This window comes from Pimephales promelas, chromosome 8 (genome assembly GCF_988280905.1).
Source record: "Pimephales promelas chromosome 8, fPimPro1.hap1.1, whole genome shotgun sequence".
NCBI classification, from domain to species: Eukaryota; Metazoa; Chordata; class Actinopteri; order Cypriniformes; family Leuciscidae; genus Pimephales; species Pimephales promelas.
This window is the reverse complement of record NC_142776.1, coordinates 22,368,740-22,395,993: the sequence shown is the minus strand read 5'-3', so window position 1 is coordinate 22,395,993 and position 27,254 is coordinate 22,368,740. Positions and strand designations below refer to the sequence as shown.

Below are 27,254 nucleotides of genomic sequence, written 5' to 3'. Positions count from 1 at the left end.
GGTAGAGATTAGCAGAGGACGGTAGAGCCGCCGGGGCTTGTGTCCTCAGGAATATTTCATTTCATCACGTTTCGTTTTAGCCTTAGCCAGTTGACCAGCTGAGCTCTGAATGAGAAGCACATGTGAGCGTGAATTAAACTCAAGACCTGGTATTAGTCCAACGTTCTGCTGAAACGGCATTGAAATATAAACTCTAAGTAAACTCAGCCAAGACCCCTTGAACTTCTGTCACGCTGTAATGGCAGGGGAGGAGTATTTGTTTAACATTTGTCCATCTTTGTAAAGGTGATCATATATTTTTTAAATCGCTCATACTGTTACACTCAATTAGTCCTATTGTGTTGGTCTTTATGTGGGACTTTCGTATCTCTTGTATTCCGCTGTTACCGTTTTTTTTTTTTTTTTTTTTTTCACTAGATGACAACATGCCTAGAATGCTGAGCAGCCTGTTCTCTGCCAGACTGGTGTTAATGTCAGGTTGAGATGAGCTTGACCAGAGAAAATAAAAGCTGATTGGGTTTCACACAAATAATGTCACAAATCTGGATTACACTGGTATTTAAATTGTGTCCAATACAGATAAACACAATTATTTTTATATTATGGCTCACTCTTTGAAAAAAATGTGCAAAAGTTATAACTTATTTTCACCTAAAAGGTTTATAGTAGAACATAGTATCATCTATGTACACATAATAAGTATACTATTCTAATGAACTAATATGAACATTTTAGTATACTTATTTAGTTTATCTATATAGTACTTTGTCTATATAAGTAAAAAATAAAATACTAAAAACTAACATTAATCATTCAAGTTAGTCATTGCAGCATTATAATGTACAGTACAAAAATGGATATTCATTTTGAGATTTGCTAAAGATCATATTTAACAGTGTTATTAAATTATTAAAGTTTAGAGTCGGCATGAAACAGTTGCTGCGATAGTCTTTTCTTTCCTATTGTGACGTATTAAAAAGCTTCGCGAACAAGAACAAAATTTAAGGCGGGACTTGATTTTGTCCATGGGGAATTGGATCATTGTGGTTTGCTATTGCTATGATGTCATATGAGAGACAGGGGTGCATTTCCCGTACAACGACGTAGTTCGCTGATTCATTAGTACGATGCATCGTTGGAAAAATCAACTAGCTAGTTACGACTGTTTCCCGAAACCCACTGTCGCAAAGTATCGTTGGTTTCGCACGTGGTGGAGTAATAACTACCTTTAATGAAACAGTTTGAGATCCAATTAACGCTAGATTTGTTTTATATAAATTACAGAAATGTCATCTGAGGACTATTTCTAATTGTTCTCAGTTATTTTTCTTTATTACCAGACTCAATATTTGGCTCGTTCTTACATACTATGCACGTTCGCACATGCGCACTCTTCAAACACGTTACTTCAAATCTTTTGACAAACTAAAAGACGTAAATTACATTTGTATGTATTCTAAATAAAAGACACCGGTTGTACTGAATGTCAGCTTGCTTATTTTGCTCAAGATAAGGATTTATTACCTCCAAATGTCATGCAGTATAGAAACGATCCCTCTAACCATAGGTCGAGAGCTATCGTTCAAACCAAACAACTTTGCGATGCTGTTTGCGAATGTTCGTTGGAACGATGGTTTCGGGAAACACCGACTCGTTGAACTATGCTGATAACGACGGAACTTGCGACCATAGTTGGCTAACGATGCTTTCGGGAAACGCACCCCAGGTTGATCCCTTCCTCATGCCGGTAAACACGTCATCAGAGAAAGAAATAGATGTCGCATACATAAATTTAAAAAATAAAGAAGTGCATGGAATAATTGTTTATAACAAATACAGCAATATTCCATAAAAAATTAGAATTGTTTTGATTGCATACTAACTTTGACCGCAAAGATAATCTAAATGTAAAAACAGTCAGAACAATTATATGTCCAGTATGGCACCAATATATCGATCATTTTAATCGATCGTGCTAGCCTAAAAATGTCCAATCAAGTATAAGTTGAAAGAAGTGACTCTGACATAGAACTATTTAGGAAGCTGATTTTGAAGTAATAATCTGTTTGAGTGACATGAACAAGCACATGCCGAGTAATCTGATGCCCTGGATAGAATGTGATGCTATGTGATCTCGCAGCAGCGATGGGCATGAGTGACCATCACAACACATGCATCATCACCTGTTCTTTTATCCACAGGAAACACTACAGTTTCAAAGCATGTGCTCCATTGCTCTAACTAACCAATCACAGAGCTGTTGTCACGTTATGTGTTTTGTTTCCATACAGGAAATTGCACGCCACCTTAGGCCCGCCACTTTACGAGCGCTCTATGGCAAAAGCAAAGTGCAGAATGGCCTTCACTGCACAGACCTACCAGAGGATGGGATTCTGGAGGTGAGCTCATGCAAATCCCATTCAAACTCAATGTTATGCAAGAGACACAGTCACGTTTTGTGTTCGGCCTCGTTTTACTCGCTTTGAGGATGTTTGTTTGCCTTCAAAAATATTTCTGGATCCCACAAATGCTAATAAAGCCCAGAACAAAATGGCATCCAGGTCTCATGACTGTCCGCTGTGGGCAGAGCCAGACCTACAGCCCAGCGTGTCTCACAGGAAGGGATGCAGGCGGATAGAGTCGGTTTGGTAGAAAGGGCGAAAAAAAAAAAGGCTTTGTTATGCCAGGGAGTGGGTTTGGCCCGGTGGACGTCATTGTTGTGCACAACTCCTGATCTGTCCAGCCTCCCAGCACAAATGGCCCCTTGTTAATCATTTGCCTGCTGACCGACTCAGCCATGACATTCTAAGAGCTCAGGCCTCACAGAGGCCCAGCACAGACGCCGGCTGCCGTAACAGGCACAATTCAAGGGAAAGTCAATTGTTTGAAAGTAAAACAAGCTGGCGAGCTGATGCCGAGGCCTGATGAAGTGTTAAAAAGTGCATCATAGATTAATGCAGGTTCATCTATTATGATGGGCTTTGTAATGTTTTAGATGTGTGCAAATTCACGTACTTAGGCACTATTCTATGCCTGTTGAATGTTGGGCACTCAACTGTCGCAGCTTTTTATTACGTAGTAGTGGGGCTTTCAGACTTCTATGTTGGATGACAAAATAACCTTCAATAAAATTCATACTCTAGATTAGGGTTGGGCAACGTCGGTCCACTCTCCTGCAGAGTTTAGCTCCAACCTTTATCAAACACACCTGAACCAGATAATCAATGTCTTGATTACAGGACATTACAAGAAACCTACAGGCAGGTGATTTTTTTTATTAGGGTTGGAGCTAAACTCTGCAGGACATAAATTGCCCATCCCTACTCTAGCCAGTACATTGTACTTACAAATGCTTCTTTATTGGCATCTATGGTTCCACAAAGAGCCTTTAACATTCTACGGAAAAAAAACGCTCTTTAGATGCTTTAAATGTCCTTCACACTAAGAAAAAAAAATGGGACTTTTAAGAACAATTCACTGAAGGGTTCTTTGGGGAACCACAAATGGTTATATGGGATTTCTGTGAAAACCTCCTTTTTGAACCTATATTTTTAAGAGTGTAGGGTACATAGTGTGATTTGGGATAACTATTGTCTTTTTGAGGAAGGTTGGACTGAATTGTGGGAATTTGTGTTTTGCAGGTCCAGTATTTCTTTAAGATTTTAGATGGGTGAAGCAACTTTGAGAGATGTCCGTCCGGCTGTTATTTAAATAAAGACCACTTTAACAACGCCTCAGTTGTCTGTCCATTTATTTCTTCTTAGGTCTTACCCAGATTTAAATAACATTACAAGAGCAAATGCAACTCTTGACAAGTGTTCTGATGTCCAACAATGACTTTTAAGAACTTTAAACACAAACAAAATATCCTATTACATGGGGTACTGCTTTGCATCTGATAGGTGTCTAACCTTTGACCAGTGACTTTGGTATTTGGATCGATTCATACATTACACACTCTCCTGCTGAAAAAAATTGTACAACTGCATAAATATAAAATTCTTCCACCATGAAAATGGCAAAAACATTCATTAGAAAGTAACACCACAGCATGTGATGTCTCCAGAACAAAAAAAAAATAAAAATGAAAAGCACTGAGTTGCCATGGTGACCACTGGCCACTTCAGTCCTCCGCACTAGACACACAGTTCTACACTTAATAGTAAAGGAAAATAAAAGCCTTACACAGAATTTTCATTAGCCCCAATTTCCCAAATTGCAAGATCAAATAAAAAGTCCAAAGGTGATGTAAAAACATTCCCCCACAATCAATGAAAAACAAAAGATGCAAAGAAAAAGGAAAAAAGGTTTGAACGGAGTGCAGTCACTTACACGCGCACACATACACACAGACCCGGGGAGTTCAGAGCGTACCATGCCAGTATTTTCAGTTTTTAAGTAGACGAATACGCACATTCACACTCAACCTCTCTCTCATACACATACATACACACTCACACACACCTTGGACCGCTAAGTCTTTCTCACATAAGACAACAGAAAGTACAACATGGCTTGAAAAGGACCACTGTATGCGACTACTGCACTGCACACTCCATAAAATATAAAGAGACCACACTAGGCAGAAATACTCAGGGGACAGAAACACTGCTCGCTACATCAGTAGTGGAATTATAATTTACAGTAATAAATGAACGTCCCATGGCTCATGGAATATTCTCATTTACAGTAGAATAAATATCTTTGCTATTGCTACTCTTCCTGTAATTTACAATCTAACCCTAGACATGCAGAGAAAGCTAGTGTAAAGCGTACAGATTAAGTGTAGGTCCCGTATGTTGTGAAAGTTTGTTCAAGACTAGTTGTTGTCGTTGCTTTTTCCAATTAAATTTGTACTCGTCTTTGTCTATTCATCTAAATTACTGTGTTTTGAAATGGGCAGAATAAAAGTGCTATTTTCATAGCTAAGGTCATGACTTGATGTTGATTTTGATGTCAAAACGTCCCTGAGAACGGTCCTTCTCGTTGTAATCGATGTTCTGTCCGTATACTTTACACTCTACGCGCATGTCCATATCCTTCGTGATGTTGTGGAACTTGATGCCCACCAGAGGCTGGAGGTACTGGGGCTGTAGCAGCTTGCCGTAGTAAGGATAATACTGGAGGGGGAAACCAGTACCCAGCCCAAAGTATTCGATCGGTCCGAGCTTATCTGCCTCCTCTTCTCTCTGTTGACAAGCATTACTTGCGTTAGATCATTCACCTGGAGCGCTATGGCACATTGAGTTTAACATCATTGTCTATATTCACTACCACAGTAGCGTTCACACCAACGGATTATTATAAGCGTTATGTCGTCTGCTGCTTTAAATGTGCCAGCCATTTAGACTGGATTCTGATTGGCTGTCAATGTTTTTTATCATCAGCTTGACAAAATCATTTTAAAAGTAAATCCAACAATGTTGTTCTTCCATTAAGTCATTATCGTTATAGTTTTAGTGCGGACTTCCCTTTTCTCACAGATTAGAGTGATTATCTAAACTTTATAGTTGCCTTGATGGCATGGGCTTTAAAGGGATAGTTTCTGTCATCATTTATTCACCCTCCAAACCTGATTTTCTTTGGTAAATGGTAAAATAAAATCTCTAAAATCATTAACCAAAATATTATGCTATTTTACCAAGATGTGTTTCGTACCTTGCTTGAGCAGTGGATTGGGATCAGATTGTCCTGAAAGTTAGGGCGGACTGCCTCAGGGATACTGTCATTGGAAGCTGGAGTCTGAGGAGAGAGATTGGCAGAATGATACAATCCCAATTTTTAAGGTAAATGTTGCCTCAGGCTAAAAAAAAAAAAGCAATAATATTGACAATATAATCTTGAATGACAAAATAAAATGCTTTTTCCCCCTACATCCTACATTATCTTGGATAACTCACCCGTGGCTTGAAGAACACAATCCTATTGAGTTTAACGATGAGGCAGGGCTTGCCTTCTTTGAAGCCATACCATTTGTCATTTTGGCCTGAGCAATCCTTCAGCAGTTCTCTATGGAAGCGGCAGGCCTTCCTTATGCCGTCAGTGCTCTCCAGTTCTCCACGATCCTTATAGGTTTGGGGTGTGCCTGAACATGAAACGCATTAAGGCCTATTAGTGAATAATACAACTGTGTTTGCTTGGCATTACTACAACAGTCCAGAGGCAGGGGCAGGACAGCAACATGAGTCAAATAAATCCTGAACTGGAGCTGGAGGGTGATGTAGGAGGTCACTTCCTGGACTAAACCCTTTTTAGCTGACCTACTTTTTTAGGATTAGTTCACCCAAAAATGAAATTCTGTCATTAATTACTCAGGCAGTGTTGGAGACGTTACTTTTAAAAAATAGTGTAATTCGTTACTCGTTGCTTTTTAAAAAAAAAAGTAATTTATTACTTTACTTGGTTACCCCATAAAGTAACATTTTACGTTACTTGTTACATTTATGTTGCTTGACTTTGGGCAGAACCCAATATCTATTCCTAAATGTGTGGGCTAAGGGTGTAACGGTACATGTATTCGTATTGAACCGTTTCGGTTCGAGGCTTCCGGTTCGGTACACACTCTAGTGAGAAGCGTTCACTTTTCTCCGTTATTAACCGTAGATCTCTATAAGATCAAACAGCGCTGTCGTGGAAACCAGGAGAAACATTGTGCCGTGAATGAACTGGCAATACTCTACATCCACAGACCAGCAACATTCACCATGGATTTAACATAATAACACAAACTGGAACCAGTTTGCCTGGAATGGTGAAATGCTTTCAAGTACTTCACACATCTTTTTCCAGCACTTCAAAATTCAAATATTATATAAATAAATATATATTTAAATGTTATTTTTAATGTGATGACCAAAACATTATTTGTTCATCCTTCAAAGATGACCCCCATTTATAAACCTGAAATTTCAAGGTTTCAATCTATGAAAACTCGCACTTATTTAAAAATATATTTTTTCTTTAAACAAATAGGAAATTTCTCTGGCATTTCTTTCTTTTTGCTGTATCGAAAACGTACCAAACCGTGACTTTAAAAACCGAGGTACGTACCGAACCGTGATTTTTGTGTACCGTTACACCCCTAGTGTAGGCCTACATAAAGTTCTACTATGCATAATGTATTTATCAAAAATTTTGGATATTTATGAAGAAATGCCCGTTAATGAATAGGCATGTACATGGGCGGCACTAGAAAGAAAGCCCCCAAGAAAGACCAAAGCACTTCTTATAATGGTTTTCTATAGGAGGAAAATGCTTAACGTGTAACTCAATGCGTTGCGTTCATATTGCGGGCTCATCTGATTTTTTTGTACACAGTATAGCCTAGTTTATTATGATTTTAGTATCATAATGATTAATAAATGCACGCACAATTATCCGTGAACTTCATAAATGTCGCAGATATGTTTTACTATACACGTAGACCAATGCCTTTCAACTTGTGTGTGCAAAATTTAGAATAAAAAGAATGTGCGGCAATTTGTACAAATATAGAGTCCAGGCCTACTATATGTGTTGTAGCCATTAAATAAGCGCATTTAGTTTCATATTTGTTAAAATATTATTATGTCACTTTTTTTCTATCTAGGTTGATTATGAAAAGTGAACAGCATGAGTAAGATGGCTGCGCAATATTGAGTGGGTCAGACATGATTCTGACCACTTTATTAAGGAAGTGAATTTCGTTTTGTATAAACTGTATCTTAATTGTAATCATTTTTTTATATCAACTAATTGCCTGGATTTAATAAGAAGCAAATATAGCAGAAAATATAATTATGACATGAGGCGCCAGCGCGGTCACTTGTTGCGTGTGAACTGGAGCACCTCATCATAAATTAACCGAAACTCAACGTATGCCTCGTTTGCAGCGTATCCATATACAGTATATGAAGCTTGAAATGTCTTTAAATGAAACAATACATTTCTCTCTGTGGGCGTTCACTACGGAGATGGCGAATCCGCTGTCAAATGACGGAGATCGCTGTCAAATTTGTCCCTGGGAAAAGTAACGATGCGCCGAACTGAAAAAGGAACTACGTTTCGTTACCAAATTTTCAGTAGAAGCTACTTTTTACACAATTTTTTACAAGAATATAACTTTTTACTTTGTAATGCGTTACACAGCACTGCATTCAGGTCAATCCAAACCCGTAAGGACCTTCATCTTCGCCACACAAATGAAGTTATTTTCAATGACATCCCAGAAAGGTAGTAAAGACATTGTTGAAATGTCCATGTGACTACAGTGGTTCAACCTTAAGTTTACGAAGCGACAGTAATACTTTTTGTGCACAAAAAACAAAGATAATGACTTTTTTCAACAATGTCTTCTCTTCATGTGAGCACCACGACACATGCGCGTGATGCTGACGCAGGAACCGGCCAATACCGAGAAGAAATTGTTGAACAAAGTTGTTATTTTGGGGGTTGGGTTTGGACACAAAAAGTATTCTGGTTGGCCGTCGTTTCGTTTCATAAAAATAAGGTTGAACCACTGTAAGTCACATGGACAATTTTAACAGTCTTTACTGCCTTTCTGGGCCTTGAAAGTGGTGATAACATTGCAGTCTTTGGTGGGGGATCAGAAAGCTCTCAGATTTCATCAAAAATACCTTAGATGAACAAAGGTTTTACAGGTTTGAAATGACATGAGTGTGAGTAATGAATGACATTAATTTCATTTTTTGATTTGAACTAACCCTTTAATAATAGAACTAAAAGCTTGGGTTTATTGAGATGTATAAAACTGATCGTACCTCCACAGTCTTCAAATTTGATATTATCCTCCTGGTTCTCTTTATTGTAGGATTTCAGCAAGGCGTCTATATTTTTCACATATTCAGAGTAACTACTTTCATCTGACATAGAAAAGCTGAGCTCCGCCTTTTCCGGGCGTGGGGAGTGTGATAAGCCTGTAAGTGTAAATAAAACAGAGGTTAAATGTGGCCCAAGCAACTGGTGTTGTGAACATTTAGAAGAGTGATTTTCCCTCCAACTATGAGAGCAGTGAATGCCAGGTCCATTCATTGTCATTGAAGTTTGCTATTCAGATTCCCAGCTTGGCAGTAATTTTCCACCACGAGCGTACGGCCACAACGGGGCGTGGCGTGAACAGAGCAAGCAGACGAGAACAAGCAAACGGAAACCTTATATTTTCTGTGATGCAAATTTATGTTTCAACAGCCTGGTGATGAATGACCCTTCCATGCATGTGCTGCCTCGGGTGTAAAAGAGGAGCTTCTGGCTTATTGCACATGAGAGAGTAACATAGACATTGTTTAACTCATTTTTAAGACTTTAGTTAGAGCTCGCGAAAGTCTCCCAACCTTCCCCCTCCTCCTCTCCACTGCTTCACGTGCTCCTGTCACACAATGGAAACTTTTAGCCCCTAAGAGGGAGGCGGGACTTGAACGCAGGCATCATGTCATTTCTATGTCCGGCCTTCTTTGCAGCAAATAGCTGCACACCATGGTGATCTCCACTTCATTCCTTTGCCGTTCAAATGCCGCCTCTCTCAAAGGGGAAAAGGCTCTTCCTGGCAGAGGCATTTATGTTCAGAGCCTTCACGAATACAGCTAAATATAATGCCAAGGCGGGAGTGTGCCCCTGTGCAAACATTCACTGGCATGGCTGGTGTGGCGAATGGCTGGCAGCGGAGCAACGGGCCACCTAACAGAGATTATGGAAACTGCACAACAATGCTCGCCACTGTTTCTTTTCCCCGTTTTCAGCCTATTTTCAATATTAAGACGATCTTTTTTGTGCCTGTTGTGAAGTATGTTTACTCACAAATGCTGATAACGTCAACCTCGACTCAAATACTACGAGACATACCAGTTCAAAGACATGCTAAGTGTGTGGATGAGGAACAACAATGCTGTCAGATCCCAAACGGGAAGCCTCGTCAGTCTGTCCGGGAGTGTGAAGGTCAAAATGGCTTTCTGTGTGCGTCTCTCCTTCTACTCCCTCACACTCCACCTCCGCTCATTCTCTCCGAGGTCAGGCAGACCTTTAGAGGCGCCGAAATGTCAGGGTTTACAGAAGCAAAATTAACTTCCAGCGTTATGGAACAGTTTGAATGTGTGTACATGAGAATGTCCCAAAAACAGATTGTTCTTTACATTTTTCCATATCAGTGACAAAGACAAAGAGGAATGTCCCTGTTGCCTCAGTTACTTTTAAAAGCATGTGACGAAAAGGCCTCTTAAAAATCTTGTCAACCAGGTGACAAACAAACGCTTCTGGTATTTTTACTTTAAAATACAATGATTTACAACAAAACTGGAAATGTAGAACAAGACATAAAAACATCTTTCAAAAGTTAGTCAAAATTATCAACTACACAACAACATTCTTATTCTTACTTATCAAATCATGCCAGTCAAAACAACTATTAGCGTTAAAGTACATATAGATCATTCTGTATCTCTTCAGTTTGGTGATTCACTCTCAGAGCTTTTATGTACAAATAGTACCCAACCTCTGAACACTTTTGGGCATGTCATATATTCAACATCAACCAATTTGGTTTGTTACCTGGGGGTGCAACCCTGTCCTGGTATGTGGGCTTGTAGTTGCTGAGAGTCAGAAGCATGGCCTGGATGGTGCCGATGAAAATTCCAGCCAAGCAGCCATAGAAGATAACGTAGAAGCTGAAGATTTTGACTGCAAAGAAAAATATATAGCATGAAATCAATAGGATGTTGTAGAGCACATTCAGTTTCCAGTTTCCACAAACACAAAACCAAATGTAAACACAGTCTGTTTAAAATGTATCGACATTCAGTCCACATTATTTTGACAAAGCATTTAGTTTTACCCAATGCTTGATGAGGCATAAAATGAGCACTCAAAGTTGGCATGACAAAAAATTCACCTCATCTAGCATTTTCTTTACATGTTCTAGTTTTTTCAGTGAATGACTCATCAATGCACACATTGCATTTTTAAAAATTTGTTTTGAACATGTACTTTTAAATCAAAATGCCATAACTTCCGGTGAAATGCTGGACCGCCTAAGCCACTGCAAACTCACATTCAGAAGATAAGATCTGTCGCTACTTCCATTTCATCGTGGCTTTAAAGCGACAAACACCAAGCATTAAACTATGGAAGCTTGGTAACAATTCTGGGGTGCGTTTCCCGATAGCATCGTTATCCAACTATGGTCGCAATTTCCATTGAACTTTATTGGTAACGACGGAACTTACCATAGTTGGCGACAATAGTTGGCTAACAATGCTTTCGGGGAAACGCATCCCTGACCGGCTCTTTTTTTTTCTCGCAATTGAAAGTTTTCTCTCTCACACAATTCTGATTTTATAACTTGCAACTGTGAGTTCTCAATACTGAGAAAAAAGTCAGAATCGCAAGATATAAACTTACGATTGCAAGAAATAAAGTTTATATGAGTTTATATATCACACATTTCTGTTTGCAAGTCTATATTCCACTATTCTGATTCTTTTTCTCAGAATTACGAGTTAATAGGGGTGGGGGGGGGAATCGATTCACATATGAATCGTGATTTTATCTTCCACTGATTTGTATTGATTCTTAAAGTGTGACATTTCTTTATGTACTTCGCAGTACTACTTAAAATGATTGATACGTTAGAGTGTCATTAATCACAATAACCCCCGAAAAAGGACTCAATGCAGTGCTCACGCTGATGGACACAATCCCAAATTCAGTTTTGTTTCACAGCTTATTGAGCATGGTCAAATACACACACACAATTATATCAAAATGCACATCTTTTGGAATATTCACGTAAACACAGTCTGTTGTGTCCTACATGAACGTAAACAGCTAGGAGAAAATTGGATGTGTAACTAATGATTTCCATTAAAGGGACAGCAGCCTCATAAACTGTTGCAGTCTGATTTTGTTTGTTTATTTATTTATTTAATTGTAGCCCTATATGTCCTATTTTTGGTAATTTGCTTCATTGTTCCTATATCCTATTTTTAATAATAAAAATAAAATAAAATGTCTTGCTTTATTATAGAGACTGCAAGTCATGTGTGTAATGATTGCAGTCAGCTTAAATGGCATTGGTTTTATAATATTGGGTTGACTAAAATGGGAAGAAAAACATGTTCATATTTAATTTAGTGGGAAACTAAAATCAAGTCTACGCATGCACATATCAAATCAAAATTTAAGTCAAAATCTATAATCGTTTTTTTTTTAATTCAATCGTGGCTTCAAGAATGGAATCATAAGGTACCAAAAGATCCCCCTACAAGTTAATATCTCCAATTGCGACTTTATAGAATCTTTATAATTTTCCTACTTGCAATTGCGAGTTTATATCTCACAATTGCGAGAAAAAGTAAGAATTGTGACATTTTTGTGACTCAAACAATTACCTTTTTTATATTCTGTAACAGAAACAGGCTTCTTTACAGTATCTAAACTATTAAGAATAAAGAGAAACAAAATCCGAAATGACTCGAAAAGCGCTAAATTAAGATATTATTTTAAAATAATATTATCATAATTGAGAATTCTTAGAACATTTATCTGATTTGCATTGATTGAGTCTTTAATTCAGTTTTAATAATCATACAAATATATATTTTTTCCAATAATATACAAAATACCAACACAAACATGCCAAAAATGTGGGTCTTGGGCCATTCTAATTTTCCAAACTAAGGTAGCCAGCTGCCTTCTAAGCTCAGCCATTTTATGCAAAGTTGCCAGTAATCATAAAACAAACCAAACTTTCCTGTAACTGCGACAACAGAAATCCCAGTGTCTGTGTGACGCAACAACAGAATAGCATTCCTGTCTGTCAGTTACTGTGCCAGTCTGTGGGCTTCATTGAAAGCGAGCCCCAACAGCCACTTCAAACCAGTTACCACCAAACACAAGGTTCGTTTTTTTTCTGTGTGTGGATGATGGGGTTATACTTCCTTTCCTTCAGCCCTGGCACTAAAACCTTTGCCGCCTCAAAAAAAAAAACTAACAGTTACAGGAAACACATTCGAGTTTGAATCCAGTCCCACAAACAGTAGTTTTATGTGTCATACTCTCAGTGTGGGCAGAGATAGAAGCTTGTCCCTGAGGGTACAAATAATAGGATTACTGTTTTAATAGGATGTCTGATTTTAAACCACTTTCACGAAGAGTAAGAGTAATCACATGCAAATAGTGAACGCAACGCCTCTATTGGCTGTTAACTATGTCATTCAGTCTCTCACACTTCTCATTGGTTTCCCTAAGGCTTCACAAAAACCAATAATCATGTAACAATACTTTTTATTTTCATGTAGTCTCCAGTTACAGTATTTTGAGGGCAGCCGCCAGAGTGAAAAAACTTTCCATAAACAATTATCGCCGATGGCAATAGAGAATAAAAAAGGTGTTAAATCGATAGAATAAAGTAAAAAAAAAACTCCTCTTTAAATGAATAATACGGGCTTTAATGAAAACATATGAGTTATAACGTTACTTCCTCTACCGCTAGCATCTCCTTGCTCTCTCAAACCGTTCGGTTTGTTTGTATCGCATTTTCCAAATGCATTTAACCAAATTATAAACACGTTCATTTAAAGTCTACGATATTACGACAAATTTACGAAACGTTTCGCAGACATTTCTATTCATTTTTAAATAAAACTTCAAAACACAGCGAGAGAGCCTAGCTGGCTAAGCTACATGTGACGGACTCCCACATGTGTCAGACTCAACTCAAACCAGTGTTTCATGATCTTTCCACCCGTTTCATTGGTTAACTATGTGTTTTAAACAACTTATTGAGTCTTATTACATATTAAAAGCTCTTCATTATAACGCGTGGTTAGTGGATAAAGTAACTTTTTAATAACTTAACAGCCATTTACAAGTGCAGCATATGTAACTTACACACAAGTCAATCTATCAAGAGGGCAGAGATACACAAATGTTAACTGATAAAAATAAAAAATAAACTGTCAACTACAGTCTCCAGCTTTAAATGCATGGAGATATTAAAACAGGCAAACTCAGCTGATATGAAATGAAGGCAGGAAGAAGAAACAGTACTAAATAAGCTATTATTATTATTATGACAATATTACTAACTGTAGGCCATGATCTAAACAAGCCAAATTACTTGGGAGTCACCTTGACGAAAGAAAATAGTCACCAGCACAAACACTCTCTTGTCATTTGTCTATGACTGAAATTATCTATTTTTTTTACTCTTCACTGTGAAAATGTTGTTTCCATCCATGCCACAATACTCGATTTTCTTAGTAGTTGATATAGCCTAAGCAAAATGAACTGATCACTGAAGGTTGTACGTTAGCTTTGAACTCATTTTAATGCTTACAAACCTACGATCCAATTACATTTTCTGTTTTATTGGTTGGAAAATTGCAAATTGTCCTTGCTGGCCATTTCAGATATAGATGACTGACATATTTCCTGCACAGTAATAACATCCATATAGTAACGACCTTCAAAATAACATTGTTTCTTTTCAAACAACCCCATCATGGACCTAAACGTTAACATTTAAGTAAACAATTGAACAAATATAAAAATATATTATGTGAAGCACTGTTTTCATATTTTTTCCATTCATCCGTCGATGCCATTTCACCGCCTTGTGGTTCATCACGCGCATGATTCACTGATCAGTCCAATTATTGTCGTTACATGGCTATAACGCGATTATTTCGGCACACTCAACGCACTAGAACACTGTTCATCTATCAGCTTCGTTTATACGAATAACGTTACCTCAAATATGATAATCTAGTTCTAACAGCAAGGCGCCATCTCGAGGCGTTTTTCCCCTTTGAAAACGAAAGTCACGACGCAGTCAGTCAGATCAAACAGGTGCTGAACTTTTCCCAAGTCTGGAAACACGCTGTAGCTGATTCTCCTCTCTTTAACGTAGGTACACATCAATATTAACATCTAATAAATGAGAAAAACTAGTTTAATCCAAGAGAAGATGCGCTGATGAAACAGTCTTGAGAACACTTACACCAACTGCCGCCTGTGCGTCCCAAAAATTCCTTTTTGTCAGAATTCCAGATAAAGCTCTTCCATCCACCGTCACCTTCTTTTTTTGCAGACATTTTCGGTATTTAGTTCCCTTTTTGGTGGTGTTTGAGCGGGCCTTGTGGACTTTACAGCGATGTTGTCCCCTTCCTTAATGTTGTAAAAAAGGACAAAGTCGTACCCGGTACCTTTGGTTGTACCCACTAGATATATAGTCGAGGCGAGACTCCGCCCATCGGCTCTTTTAATAAGTTACCTTCAAAAGAGGGAGGGCAGATTTCGACCAATCACAAGCCGCTGTGCTTTTGCGTAATAACGCGTAAACGGGGGTGGAATTCATACTCGCTTGAACAGTTCAGTGCTGTTTCTTTCAAACTCTAAACTTGTGTGCTTTATTCAAAATCATAGATTATCTCCTTTCCTGATCCCATGTTAAATGTCCTACGTAAACCCACAGGTATATTTAGATTTTTTGAACGACAGAAAAAGTACAAAAGTGCTTTTTTGAACATGTAGGCCCATCAGAAGTACTTTTACTGTCAGGGTTTTATGGGCATGCATAATGGTGGTACCATGTTATTCTTGGAGAGTAGACAACCATATATTATAAATAGCATTATACAGTATTTTATGTCAGAATACCATGGTACTGACCATCACTGTACCATCTGATACGATCACTGTACCATGGTAGGCCTACTGCCTATTTATTTTTTTAAAGGGGATAGACTGTTGCTGCAGATCAACTGATTAGAAAACAATTTAGTGGCTGAATAAAATTTGGAATGTTTTGCTAATCATATAATTTACTCAAGTGGCATTTATGAAAGTACAGATGGCGCTATGATACAAAGCACACTTTCTCCTCTTTGTCTTCATTACAGAGATAAAATGTGTCTGTTGTTAAGGGGAGGAAACATTTTTTCCAGTGACCTGTTTTGGAATACTCAAGTTCAAGTATGTGATCTACGCTCCATTCAAGGTCATTTGTGGGAGGCAGCAGAAGTATACACATGCACTGAGCCATATGAGTTTCAATCTCTCAATAGGGTATTACTTTTTCTTTTTTTCATTTCACTCATTTTTCTTTCTCATAAACCACAGGCTTTAACAAGTGTAACAAGTGCAGGTATTAGTTCCTTCCTGCACACTGGGATTACTGGTTCTTTCTTTAAGTGTGGGGGGTCTGTTTGACCCCCCCAGCGCCCCATAGAGTCCATTACAGTTACATTTAATGAATCAGTTAAATGTAAATATGAATGTGTTTGGCATTTGAGTGATTCAAGAACATGATGTTAGAACACCGTATGCTTAAACTGCTGCATCTCTTAGTAAATTTATCAGTAAATAGGTGCGTGGATTGTTATTGTGGGTGTGGAGCTTCAAACATGTACACACAGGTGCTTCCACTATAGGCCAAGTATGAGCTGTATAATCCATTTAATTCCTCCCACTGCAATACGTTTGTTTCTTTTGTTTTGAAGCCCAAGGAACTTTCATTGAGAAATGAATGAATGCATCAATGAATCCCTATTAAAGTGGTAAATGTTGTGAATGATCTAAAAGGATTGATATATAAAATCAGTAAAACTTTTATTAAAAATGTTGGGTACAACGTACCTTATTGTGTTCATGTTGCATTGCAAAACTATATTTCTGCTATTGAGGTGGGATGTAAGTATGGTTAGGGACTGGTTTGGTGGTGTGTGTAGTTAAGGCATAAGGGAAGGGTCAATAGTGTAATTATAACAAAAAAATAATTACAGCTGTAATTACATGCAGGATTTTTTGTAAAAGTACAATGTAAAAACATGTAAACAATGTATTGTATCATATTAATTCAGATATACTACATAGTTAAAGACACTTAATAAACACACCAAAGTGGGGCCTAAAATCCTTATTCTTCTAAAAAAAACATATATTTGTAATTTTAAAGTGATATTTCACCAAAAAAAAAAATCAATCAACATACTTATCAACAAACAACATTTTATGCATTGTTTCCTTCTGTGGAACAAAAAAATAAGATATTTGAAGAATGTTACGACTTTTTTCTGTACAATGAAAGTCAGTTGGCTCCAAAATAACACTGGATGCCATTCTGCAGGAACATGAAAAACAACATATTTCTTGCAATGGTTTGGAATGACATGAGTAAACTATCTGCAAAGGTTCATGTGAGAAGATCATTTATGTGACATAAACATCAACACATTTCTGAAGTCCTGCTGAGAAGGCAAGGGCTTAGTATTTACATAGATCAGGCTATTGGCAATTCCTCTGGGAGGTTCTGCATTCCAGTATAGGTTTGCTGATTGAATGTGGCAAGTGCATGAACTGCCAGATCCCAGTTCATCAACAATGCCATACCTGTGCAATGGCACGGAAACACGGCATCTTCTTGAACACACTCGTCTGTTCCCCCTTCCTTTGACACTAAGTAAACTCTGCCATTACTTTCAGCTTCAAAACAACTCTTTAGCTGACAAGCTGAACTGTAGATAGTGTGTTGAGCCCTTTGATGCCTGAACTATTCTTAGAGGTGGCTTTTTTCGGTGCCCTTTCCCTCCTAGCCAGTGCATTGTCGAGTATCAACAGTGTTTTCTTGATCTGTGTGGAACACAGTTGTGATCCAATTAAATAAATCTAGCCTGATAGTTTCAAAGAATGCCTGGAGCTCTAGACGTTTTAGAAAGCATGAAGTTCGTGGCCTCTTTTGTGTTTATCTTAATGACACTGGCTCACATTGCCAGTAGAGAGTATGGATGGTGATAAGGGGTTTTCCCCCTGGCCTCTAATGTGCCGTGGGATGGATATCTCTCAACCTCAGCTGACAGCAGTGTGCGCTGCAGTGACAGCAGTGTCAAAATGCAGTGTAGATGTGTATAAAAGCTACTCTAAATAACAAAAGAGAGGGTGACAGAACATTGTGATGTTTCTAAATGAAATGATAAAGGTATTCATTTGCATAATTGGTTAATTACTGTCTCAACAACTTCTGAATTTAGCATACTTTTTACTTGTACTTTGAAAATTTCTTCGTGTAAAACGTTGCATCATGATTTTGGTGGAGCTGTACTTCTCATGCCACCTCTGTGTCATATTTACATAGAGCCTTTGCTCTGGAATGCAACTTCTGGGTGGAAGGTGGGCCATTTTAATGACTAAGAATAATAAAATGACCACATTTTGTCCTCTCAGTGTAAACAGAGTTACACATCTGTAGTGTTTAGGCCACTTCTTGCTTCACGGATGAGTAGGGTTCATCCAAGTGAGCTGAAAAACATTTGTGTCCAGGGTAAAACAGTGAGGGTATTTTCTCAACACATGATAAGCAACAGAGCATGGTTAAAATTATTTATTCACAATTATTTACAATGATATGTTAAATTTACATTTACATTAAAAAAGGTCAAGGACCTTATTTTTGTAAAGCTATTTTTACAAGTTCTCATTATTAATGTCAGTAGGGTTATATGAAGATCCTGGCAGTGATTCAGCTACCTAATAACTATTTTATCTTTTATTTTAATGTGGTTTACAAACCATATTAAAATAACAAAGCTATTTTGTTCTCAGAAATCCTTATGGTGTTTAAGAAACATTTGTTAATAAGTTAAAAACAGTTGTGCTGCATAATATTATTTTTAAGGAAACTAATATGCATTTTCCCCCCTCAGGATTCTTTGATGAATGTTAAAAAGAACAGCATTTATTGTTGTGTATGAGTACAGCCCTACAGTCATGGCCTTTATAATGAGAAACAACAGGTGTGGGGAGAGAAGAAGAGAAGGAAAAAAACAAAACAAAAAACCCCATTGTGAAATAGCATTACAATTTAAAACACCTATTTCCTGTGTGATTATGTGTAATTTATTGTGATCAAAGCTGAATTTTTTAGCATCATTACTCCAGTCTTCACTTCAGTGTCTCATGATTCTTCAGAACTCAAGAAACATTTTTCATTATTATCAATGTTGAAAACAGGCATTTACATTTTGTTAAGGATTTTTTCATGAACAGAAAGTTCAAAAGAACAACATTTATCTGAAATATTTATAAGAAAAGCATTTCTCAGCACAGCTGTTTTCAATATTGATAACAATAATGAATGTTGTTTTTGAGCATCATATCTTATCATATAAGACTGGAGTAAATATTTCCTAATATTACTGGTGGGGGGGGGGGGGGTCTTTTTAATGAAATAGATGGTGAGCAGAAGAAATTTCTTTTGAAAACATTAAAAATCTTAACGGTCCAAAACTTTTGAACGGCAGTGTATATCAGTATTCTCACTGCTATAACAACACAACTCGATGTTGTGCAAGCTGAGCATAGCAGGAAGCTGTTAGATGCTACTAAGATGTAGTTTCCATCACGTACGTTTATTCTTCTCTCTCGCCTCATGTTTCTGTCAGGTCTTACTGGAGCCAGCAGGTCAGCGGGGTGCCTGAACTCATCTCCCCACACACAATTAGACGAGCTATCTAGGAAGCGTTGAAGAGACAGCCAACACAGTGTGGGACACAGCCTGAGGGAAGCATGGGCCAGACTGACAGCAAAATCAATAACCCTCCTGCTCTGAAAAAAATGGCACGCTATTTACTTTATGCGCTGATTTACCATTACTTACTGTATATATTCAAATATTATGTGAGTTTGCAGTTGATCCTGATGTGATTAACCCTCTGTTATGGGAATACATTGTGCCCACTATATTAGTAAATGCATAGATTACACTGTTGCCAGTTTAATAATCTGTTTTTGAAGATATCCATTCAGAGCATAATGAAATGAGTGCAATGGAAAATACAGGCACTCCTTGTCTCTCATAGATCATCCACCATCTGATGTACTGTGTGTCAGCGAAGAGAGTAATTCATACAACGCTAACTTAATCAAGGGTGCATCACCCTATCGTATTCGTTAACAGAACACAGACATCACTGGAGCCTAAACAAAAAATCCTCTGCTATGGCAGATAGGCTCACTTAACATAACAGGCTCGTAGACTGCTCCACTGTGACATGTGAGAGAAACAAAAGTCAATATTGTGCTTTCAAAAGAGAAAGTACTACAATTGGTCTTGACATGAAGATAACCCACACCCCTCTGTGGTGAAAGCCAACGATAGGTGGAGAACACTTAGACTCCGCCCTTGAGTGGTTGCTGTTTTAATGAAGCTTTCTATTCAGCAAGCCATGTGAGAACCCTAGTGGTTATTATGTGCTCACTAAAGGTCAGTGAGACAGAGGATGTCACAAGGTCATAGTAATCAATGGAGAAGAGTGAATTGTGTGTATTTGAAATGCCATCAAATATATTGGCACACTACAAACATTTATAAATATATACTTTATGCTATTAATATACTTTATACTGACATTCTGTAAGGTTTTGGAGAAAAAAAAATACAGTACAATTGTGAAATATTAATGCAATTGAAATGAAGGGTTTTCTGTTTTAAACTTAAAAGAAAATGTATTACTGTGTGATGGCAAAGCGGAGTCATTACTCCAGTCTCCAGTGTCACATGATCTTTCAGAAATCATTCTAATAGGCTGATTTGGAGCTTAAGAAACATTTCTTATAATTAGTAATGTTGAAAGCTTTGTGCTGCCTAATAGTTTTGTACTAACTGTGATTTCTTTGAGTGTTCGAAAGAACAGCGATTATTGATTTTATGAATATTGTTACATCTTTATGTCTTTACTGACTTTTAAACAATTTATTGAGTCCTTGCTGAATAAAATGGTTGTTTACCATTATATTATATTAGCTATCGTACAAACCCCAAATGGTAGTGGATGTAGTGTAATTAAAATTGTGTACACTTACGTTAGATGGCATCCAGTCATATCAGCGGCCTAGAAGCTGTTGTCATAAAAGCTGGTTTGCATCCTGACGCCGCATGGTGGCAGCCATGTTGGGGTCACATGACCAGTCGAATACTACTCATTTTATAAGACCTCTATTATCAGATATGTTCACATGAATTCTACCTAGTTATGATTGCGAAAATAATTAGATTAGTTTGCTATTCCGAATTCAGCACCATACACAAAAATAAAATAATCATGTTTGACTAGTGCATTTTGAATGATGCTGTATCCACACCAAGATGACATATCTGTCAGAACAACAATAATATGGGTGACTGGGTGCACCTTTAATGTCCATAAAAAGAGAAGGAGTACTGTACTGAAAGTCAAAATAAGAAATATAGCTGGATATCAGGGCTCCTGATTCACAATAGCTGCATGTGACTTCATGTGGATGGTAGGAACATTTACATTTATTCATCAGCAGTCATTTCCCCCCATGTGACTTATGAGGAACTTTTAAAAGTAATTTCATCACAGAACCAGCAATACTCATATTTTCTATAGTGAGTGCCTTTGGTTTGAGGTTTTTGAGTGCAGGATGTCTTCAAGAGGTGGTGATCTTGAGGTTGATGACTCTTTATTTGCAAATAGGTTTTAGTTTTAACAAAAGAGAAAGAGAAATGGCGAGAGCCTTCTAAAAGTCTTCTGAGATGTGATTAGTTTCTAACCCATCATGCTCTTCTCTCCCTTTATTCCCCTGTCAAGGCAGCTTACAGTAAAATGCCCACCGCCTTCACAAAGGCTCTTGACACTTCTTCCAAGAAACCGTGATCCATTGCTCTAATGAGGTGGGTGCCCTGGAGTCAGGCAAGTGCCTCTTTTTTTTTAAGAACCCTTTAATGCATGGTGGCCTTTTAACTCTTTTCTTTTAATACATCAGTGAATCTCTCTTGATCAAAACACATCTAAGAAAAACAAGCCCTTGCTCTATTAAACTGCACTGAACTATTTGTACGGTACTGACACACTAAATTCTTACAGTGAATTTTGTGTACCTAAAAAACTCTTGAGATTTAATTGTTATTTGCTAGATTATATTATAAATATTAAATATGATTTAGTAAAAATTCTAGGCCAACTTCTACATCACATGAAAGATATACATTAATTTCTGAAAAATTTCCTCAGTGACGTGACATTATTTCACATGACACTAGAGTAATTTCCCGTATTATGCAATGAGTTGAGTATTCATAAACACAAGACTGAAGTTACGGAAACATTTAAATGTGCCTGTTGCAATGGCAGATATCAGATTATTTACAGTACTTATATTCATGAAGTCAGCCACTCCTTCTTAAACAAGCTATTGTACATGATGGATATTGAAAACCAAATAAGTGTTTGTTTTTTAATGAAGCTATCAGAAAAGCTCTGCGCAATTGGTAAGATGTTGCAGAAATAGCTAACATTTAAAGCTGGATCATGGGAGCATCAGGTGTGTGATGAGTGGATGAAGCCCTGTTAAGTTTTGAAAGAAGTCTCTTATGCTCACCACAAGGCATTTGAAAGATACACTCTTAAAAAAAGGTTCTATATGGAACCTTAAAAGGTTCTACACTCTTAGAAGAAATGGTTCTATTTAGAACCAGAAATGGTCCCATCCCCCACTTCATATATGGAACTCCTTTTTTTTTGGTAAAAGGTATATTGACCAAGTATGGAACCCCAGGGTTATATATAGAACCCAGAGGAACCCATTTTTTAATAGTGTACAGAACCTTTTAGGGGTTCCAAATACGCAGCGCTGATAGAACATTTTAAGGTTCTATATAGAAGCTTTTCTTCTAAGAGTGTATCAGCGCTACTTATTTGGAACCCCTAAAAGGTTCTATACAAAAGCCTTTTTTGGGTTCAATAATAAGAACCCTTTAGCACTCTTTGTAACCAGGAAAAAGGTTCTATATGGAACCTTTTGGGTACATATATTATCATTTGTTTTGTCCTTTCCGGATTAAATATTTCATATTATTGACACACATCAAACCCTAAAATGTATTTATGAATGCATGTGAATGATCACAAAATTCAAGATGGGTTATATCATTTTATGCAGTTTATCAATATCACACGAAGAGTGCCATTTCAGTTTTTCTCCTCCAAAAATCAGCATAATTAAAATGTGATATTAAGTTACTACAACAGGTTATTAAACAATAATTTAATTACAACTACAAAATGTTGCAGAATAATGTAATATATATGAATGAATCATAGCCTACAAAGAAACTTTGTGCCAAACGGGTTCTTTCTTGTTATTATAGAACCTTTTTTTTTTTTAGCAAAAGGTTCTTTGGAGTTGAGTAAAGAACCCTATGCTTCATATATAAAACCGCAATTAACCATTTTTTCTAAGAGTGTACAGTAAAAACAGTAATATTGTGAAAAATATTACAATTTAAAATAGGCTAACTGGTTTTCATTGCATATTTTAAAATGTTATTTATTCCTGCAATGGAAAAGCTGTTTTTTTTTTTACCCCAGTCTTCAGTGCACATGATCCTCAGAAATCATTCTAATTTAATGCATTGGTGTTTTATCAACTTTGAAAACTGTTATGATGTCAATTTAAAGTATTCATTTATTTTCTTCTTTTTCTTAAATCTTACTATGTATACAAAACAAGATAAACTAGGCAAGCAGGAGCAGTGCTGGTGTGTATTTGGGTCAAAGGGGTGGTGATGGTTGTGTAGATAAAGCCACACAATAGGGAGAAGCTGCCGTTTATTCTCTTCCTGAAAGCGTGCGCTGCAGAGACAGTGTAATCATAACCACAGACACTCTGCAAAATGGGTTTCCGCAGCCACATATACCTTATTTGCAACTATTGGTCAGGTTTCAAATGCTGCAATAGCAGACGTTTGACAATTGTCATCAGGGACACATGACAATCATTGAAAAGAGAAATAAGAATTCAGTTTTGTTGTGGTGGAGATTATCATTTGCAGCGATGTAAATGCATCTCTTGAGTGATGTGCAGCTTTGTTGTGAGTAAAAAATGATATAGAAAACAAATTAATGAAAGAGCACGTATCAGTGTGCATTTCTTTTGTTTGCACATTTCCATTCTATTTTTTTGCAAGAACAGGACACACACAATTTCATCATGAAGACAATAAATGAATCACAGATGCAAAACAAAAAACAAATCAAAAACAGTGTAAAAACAAGGGTCAAACAACTGGAAGTTTAAATGTATGAATTACATTTTTGGTTGGGTTTGTCCATATTTGACCCAAATATTTAAACTCTGACACCTTACATTGCCACTTTATGGTGCAAAATCATAACCGTTATCACCGTTTCTTTCTTTATTCTTCTCTTATTGTTCACTCAAATCTCCTCAATTGTAGAGCAGTTTTGGTGTTATGGTTTGTAAATGAGATGGCTCAGTTGTGAAGATGATTAGGGGTAAATGTTTGGCCATTAACAACTTTTTAGGTTACCGTTGCATTCAGTACCTTTTCTGAGTCCCCAATTTCTCTCACCAATCCACTGTAAAAGAAAAAATGCAGCTTTGCAAATCGAGTGATCAGTCATTCTCCATTATGGAACATTGGGGAAATCAAATTTTTTGAAAGTTTGAACATACTTGTACAAAGACTGATCAGTTCTAAACTACATTTAATACAAAATGTCTGTGCTGCAAGAGTTTAAATTAGATCATTCACTCTTAGAAGAAAAGGTTCTATATAGAACCTTAAAAGGTTCTATCAGCGCTACGTATTTGGAACTCCAAAATGGTTCTATATAGAACCATTTTTTGGTAAAAGGTTCTTTAAAAAGGGTTCCTCTGGGTTCTATATAGAACCCCGGGGTTCCATACTTGGCCAATAGAAACTTTTACCAAAAAAAAGGTTCTATAGAAGTTCCATATATGAAGCAGGGGATGGAACAATTTGGTTCTAAATAGAACTATTTCTTCTAAGAGTGTTCCCTCTTGTCTACAGATGTACAGTTCTCAAACACATTTGCTTTCTGACAAAACATTTTGTGCCCAATGTAAACTATAAGGAAGTCTAGTACAAATCCATGTTGCTTCAGTGATGTCCAAAGCAGAGGTGAACAATGGCTTCCTTTACTATAACAGGGGAAATGGCAGTTGATGTTGTTTTTTGAGTTTTTTATTCGTGCCTTGAGCTTGAAACATTACTTACATGGTGCCCAGTAAAACTACAGGACAAAAGAACAGGAGATAATGAATGAGTGAATGAACACACAAGTTTGAATCCAACTGTCCCAAATAAAGGTGCTTTTAATGGAATGATCCATCTAAAAATACACATCTCTGTGATATGCCCCATTTAAACTGATATGAAACCCCAGAAGTGACTCACACTATTTCTGAACATGTGAAGTTATTTATTTTTGAGTGGCGCTTCTCCAAACAGATCAAAGTCACTGTGCCAGATGAGGACAGGCAAAATTAATCTGTAACACAGATTTGAAGACCAAAATGTGGAGAAACACTTATTGATATTCATGTTTTTTCATCCAGATGTCTCAACGTTTCTCATTGTGATTTTTGTAATTGTAATTGAAATAAAACCAGAACGTTGAATGTAATTTTACAGTAATATGTTGTTTTTTGCAAGTAAAGATAAATTATAATATATACACCGATTAAATCACAGACCATTTTGCAAAACGAAAACAAAACTGGTCCAGAAGCACTTCCTGTTTCAGTTTTTTAACACTACATGAAAGCTGGAATAAAATACAACCAACAGAACATATTAAACTGAATCAAAAAGTTAAACAAACATCTTTAAGATTTTTTCTTTACATGAGAAATAAAGAAAACAGTTACAAACAGAAACAGGAAGTGTTTCTGGACCAGTGTTGTTTACATCTTGCAAAATGGTCTATACCTGCAAACATTTTGGGATACTTTTATTGTGCATTAATACAGGAACTAGCCTGATATACTCTTGTTTCAGAGTATTATGGGCTATTAATGATTTGTTTGCATTTTGGTGAAAGGCCTAATACACAGCACTTGCAATGTATATCGCATTATTTGCTATTTGAAATGTACTCTACATCAGTTGCCAGGCTTGAACACATGTCCTTGTGCTCTACCACTGCAGCCCCACATTACAGATCAGAAGTCATTTATCATGTGCTTACTCAAAATGTACTTTAGCTGATTTCTGCAAATGTTAAGGCATCTATGATAGTGAGATTACATTACTATACAGTTATGATTTTCAGGCTAATAAGACTTATTTTATTATTTTGACTGTCCATGTGGGGGAAGTTTACATCTTCTGTCACTGGAAACTTCAGGGAATGGATGAGGTGCAAATAAGGGCCTACGTAAATTCTGCTGCTTATACTAAAATTAAAATCTAAACTGTCATTATTGGTCTTTTGCATTATAGAATTGTCACAGCTTGATTCACACAGGGAGAGTAGAGGGTCTAACCACAAGCAATACTTTTATTAATACAAAAATAACAACACTTGGAGAACTGAATGGATGACCTGCTAAAACTGACCTTCAGCTTCCATCGAGATTGTGAAGTGTGCATCCACTAGACACTTTATCCCACGAGGCCATGGGAGAGGATTTGTGAATGGCAGTGAAGCAACCCAACTGATGCCATATGGTCACATGAGTAACAACATGGTAGATGTAGTACATTTGATTTTCATTCATACTAGATACATTCAAACTACATTATATATATATATATATATATATATATATATATATATTCTTTTTTTTTATCAGGCCCAAAGTAAGCAATACTCCAACAGTGTTAACTTATACTGTCAATATTTGTTGTAATAACTACTGCCATGCCTGGACTGTTTAATGTTACATTTCTGCTTTAGGTGTAGTGTTACATGTTTGCACATTGGTTTATGTGAAACAAAAACCCCTATGTAGTTTCCTCATGTACAATGTAAATATATTGACTTTGACTTTGGCTTAGGTCTTCGAATGTTCAACAATCCAACCAGCCATGGCTTTGTAGCTCTGTTAGTCGCTATGCTAGTTCAAAGTTTGCTTTGCATCCAATCATTGATAAGACAAGTTAATGTTTAAACAGAACACTATGATAGCTTAAAAAACTCTGCAGAAGCCCTAAACACTGATCATTATCTGAGCTCCAGAGATACATGTTTGTGTTTTACAAGATTGTGCCCAAGACTTATCTCTTAGATAAAGTTTTAGGGGATCAAAGGCTTACAGCAACTTATGTGGCCTGACATACTAAATAATCTGTTTTTATTGTCACTAAATATTACTTTATTGTTACTAAATAATACTTACAGCAATATGGTGGATTTTGAAATAAGGAGAGGATGAACTGGACTGCTCTGCAGTCGACTGAGCTGAAAAAAGTTCCT

General features: G+C 37.0%; 2 protein-coding genes across 3 annotated transcripts in view; one reads left to right on the top strand and one right to left on the bottom strand.

Moving 5' to 3' along the window:
* nme7 (NME/NM23 family member 7) overlaps window positions 1-19,545 on the top strand; it is a 51,165-nt gene extending 31,620 nt beyond the window's left edge. Inside the window, exons 12-13 of one of the 2 annotated variants that reach the window (XM_039691619.2) lie at window positions 2,292-2,399; window positions 3,642-3,899. In XM_039691619.2, the coding sequence (XP_039547553.2) occupies window positions 2,292-2,399; window positions 3,642-3,674 (141 nt within the window). In that variant the 3' untranslated portion in view covers window positions 3,675-3,899. Of the gene's footprint in view, window positions 1-2,291; window positions 2,400-3,641; window positions 3,900-19,427 lie in introns of those variants that run through there. The other variant, XM_089134166.1, reaches the window with a different exon arrangement.
* atp1b1a (ATPase Na+/K+ transporting subunit beta 1a) lies at window positions 4,407-15,211 on the bottom strand. The gene is made up of 6 exons (XM_039691624.2): window positions 14,990-15,211; window positions 10,540-10,668; window positions 8,760-8,915; window positions 5,901-6,085; window positions 5,659-5,742; window positions 4,407-5,189 (listed from the first exon to the last, which is right to left on the bottom strand). The coding sequence occupies exons 1-6, from the start codon at window positions 15,081-15,083 to the stop codon at window positions 4,932-4,934; spliced, it is 906 nt and encodes a 301-aa protein (XP_039547558.2). The 5' UTR covers window positions 15,084-15,211; the 3' UTR covers window positions 4,407-4,931.
* Window positions 19,546-27,254: the final 7,709 nt, after the last annotated feature.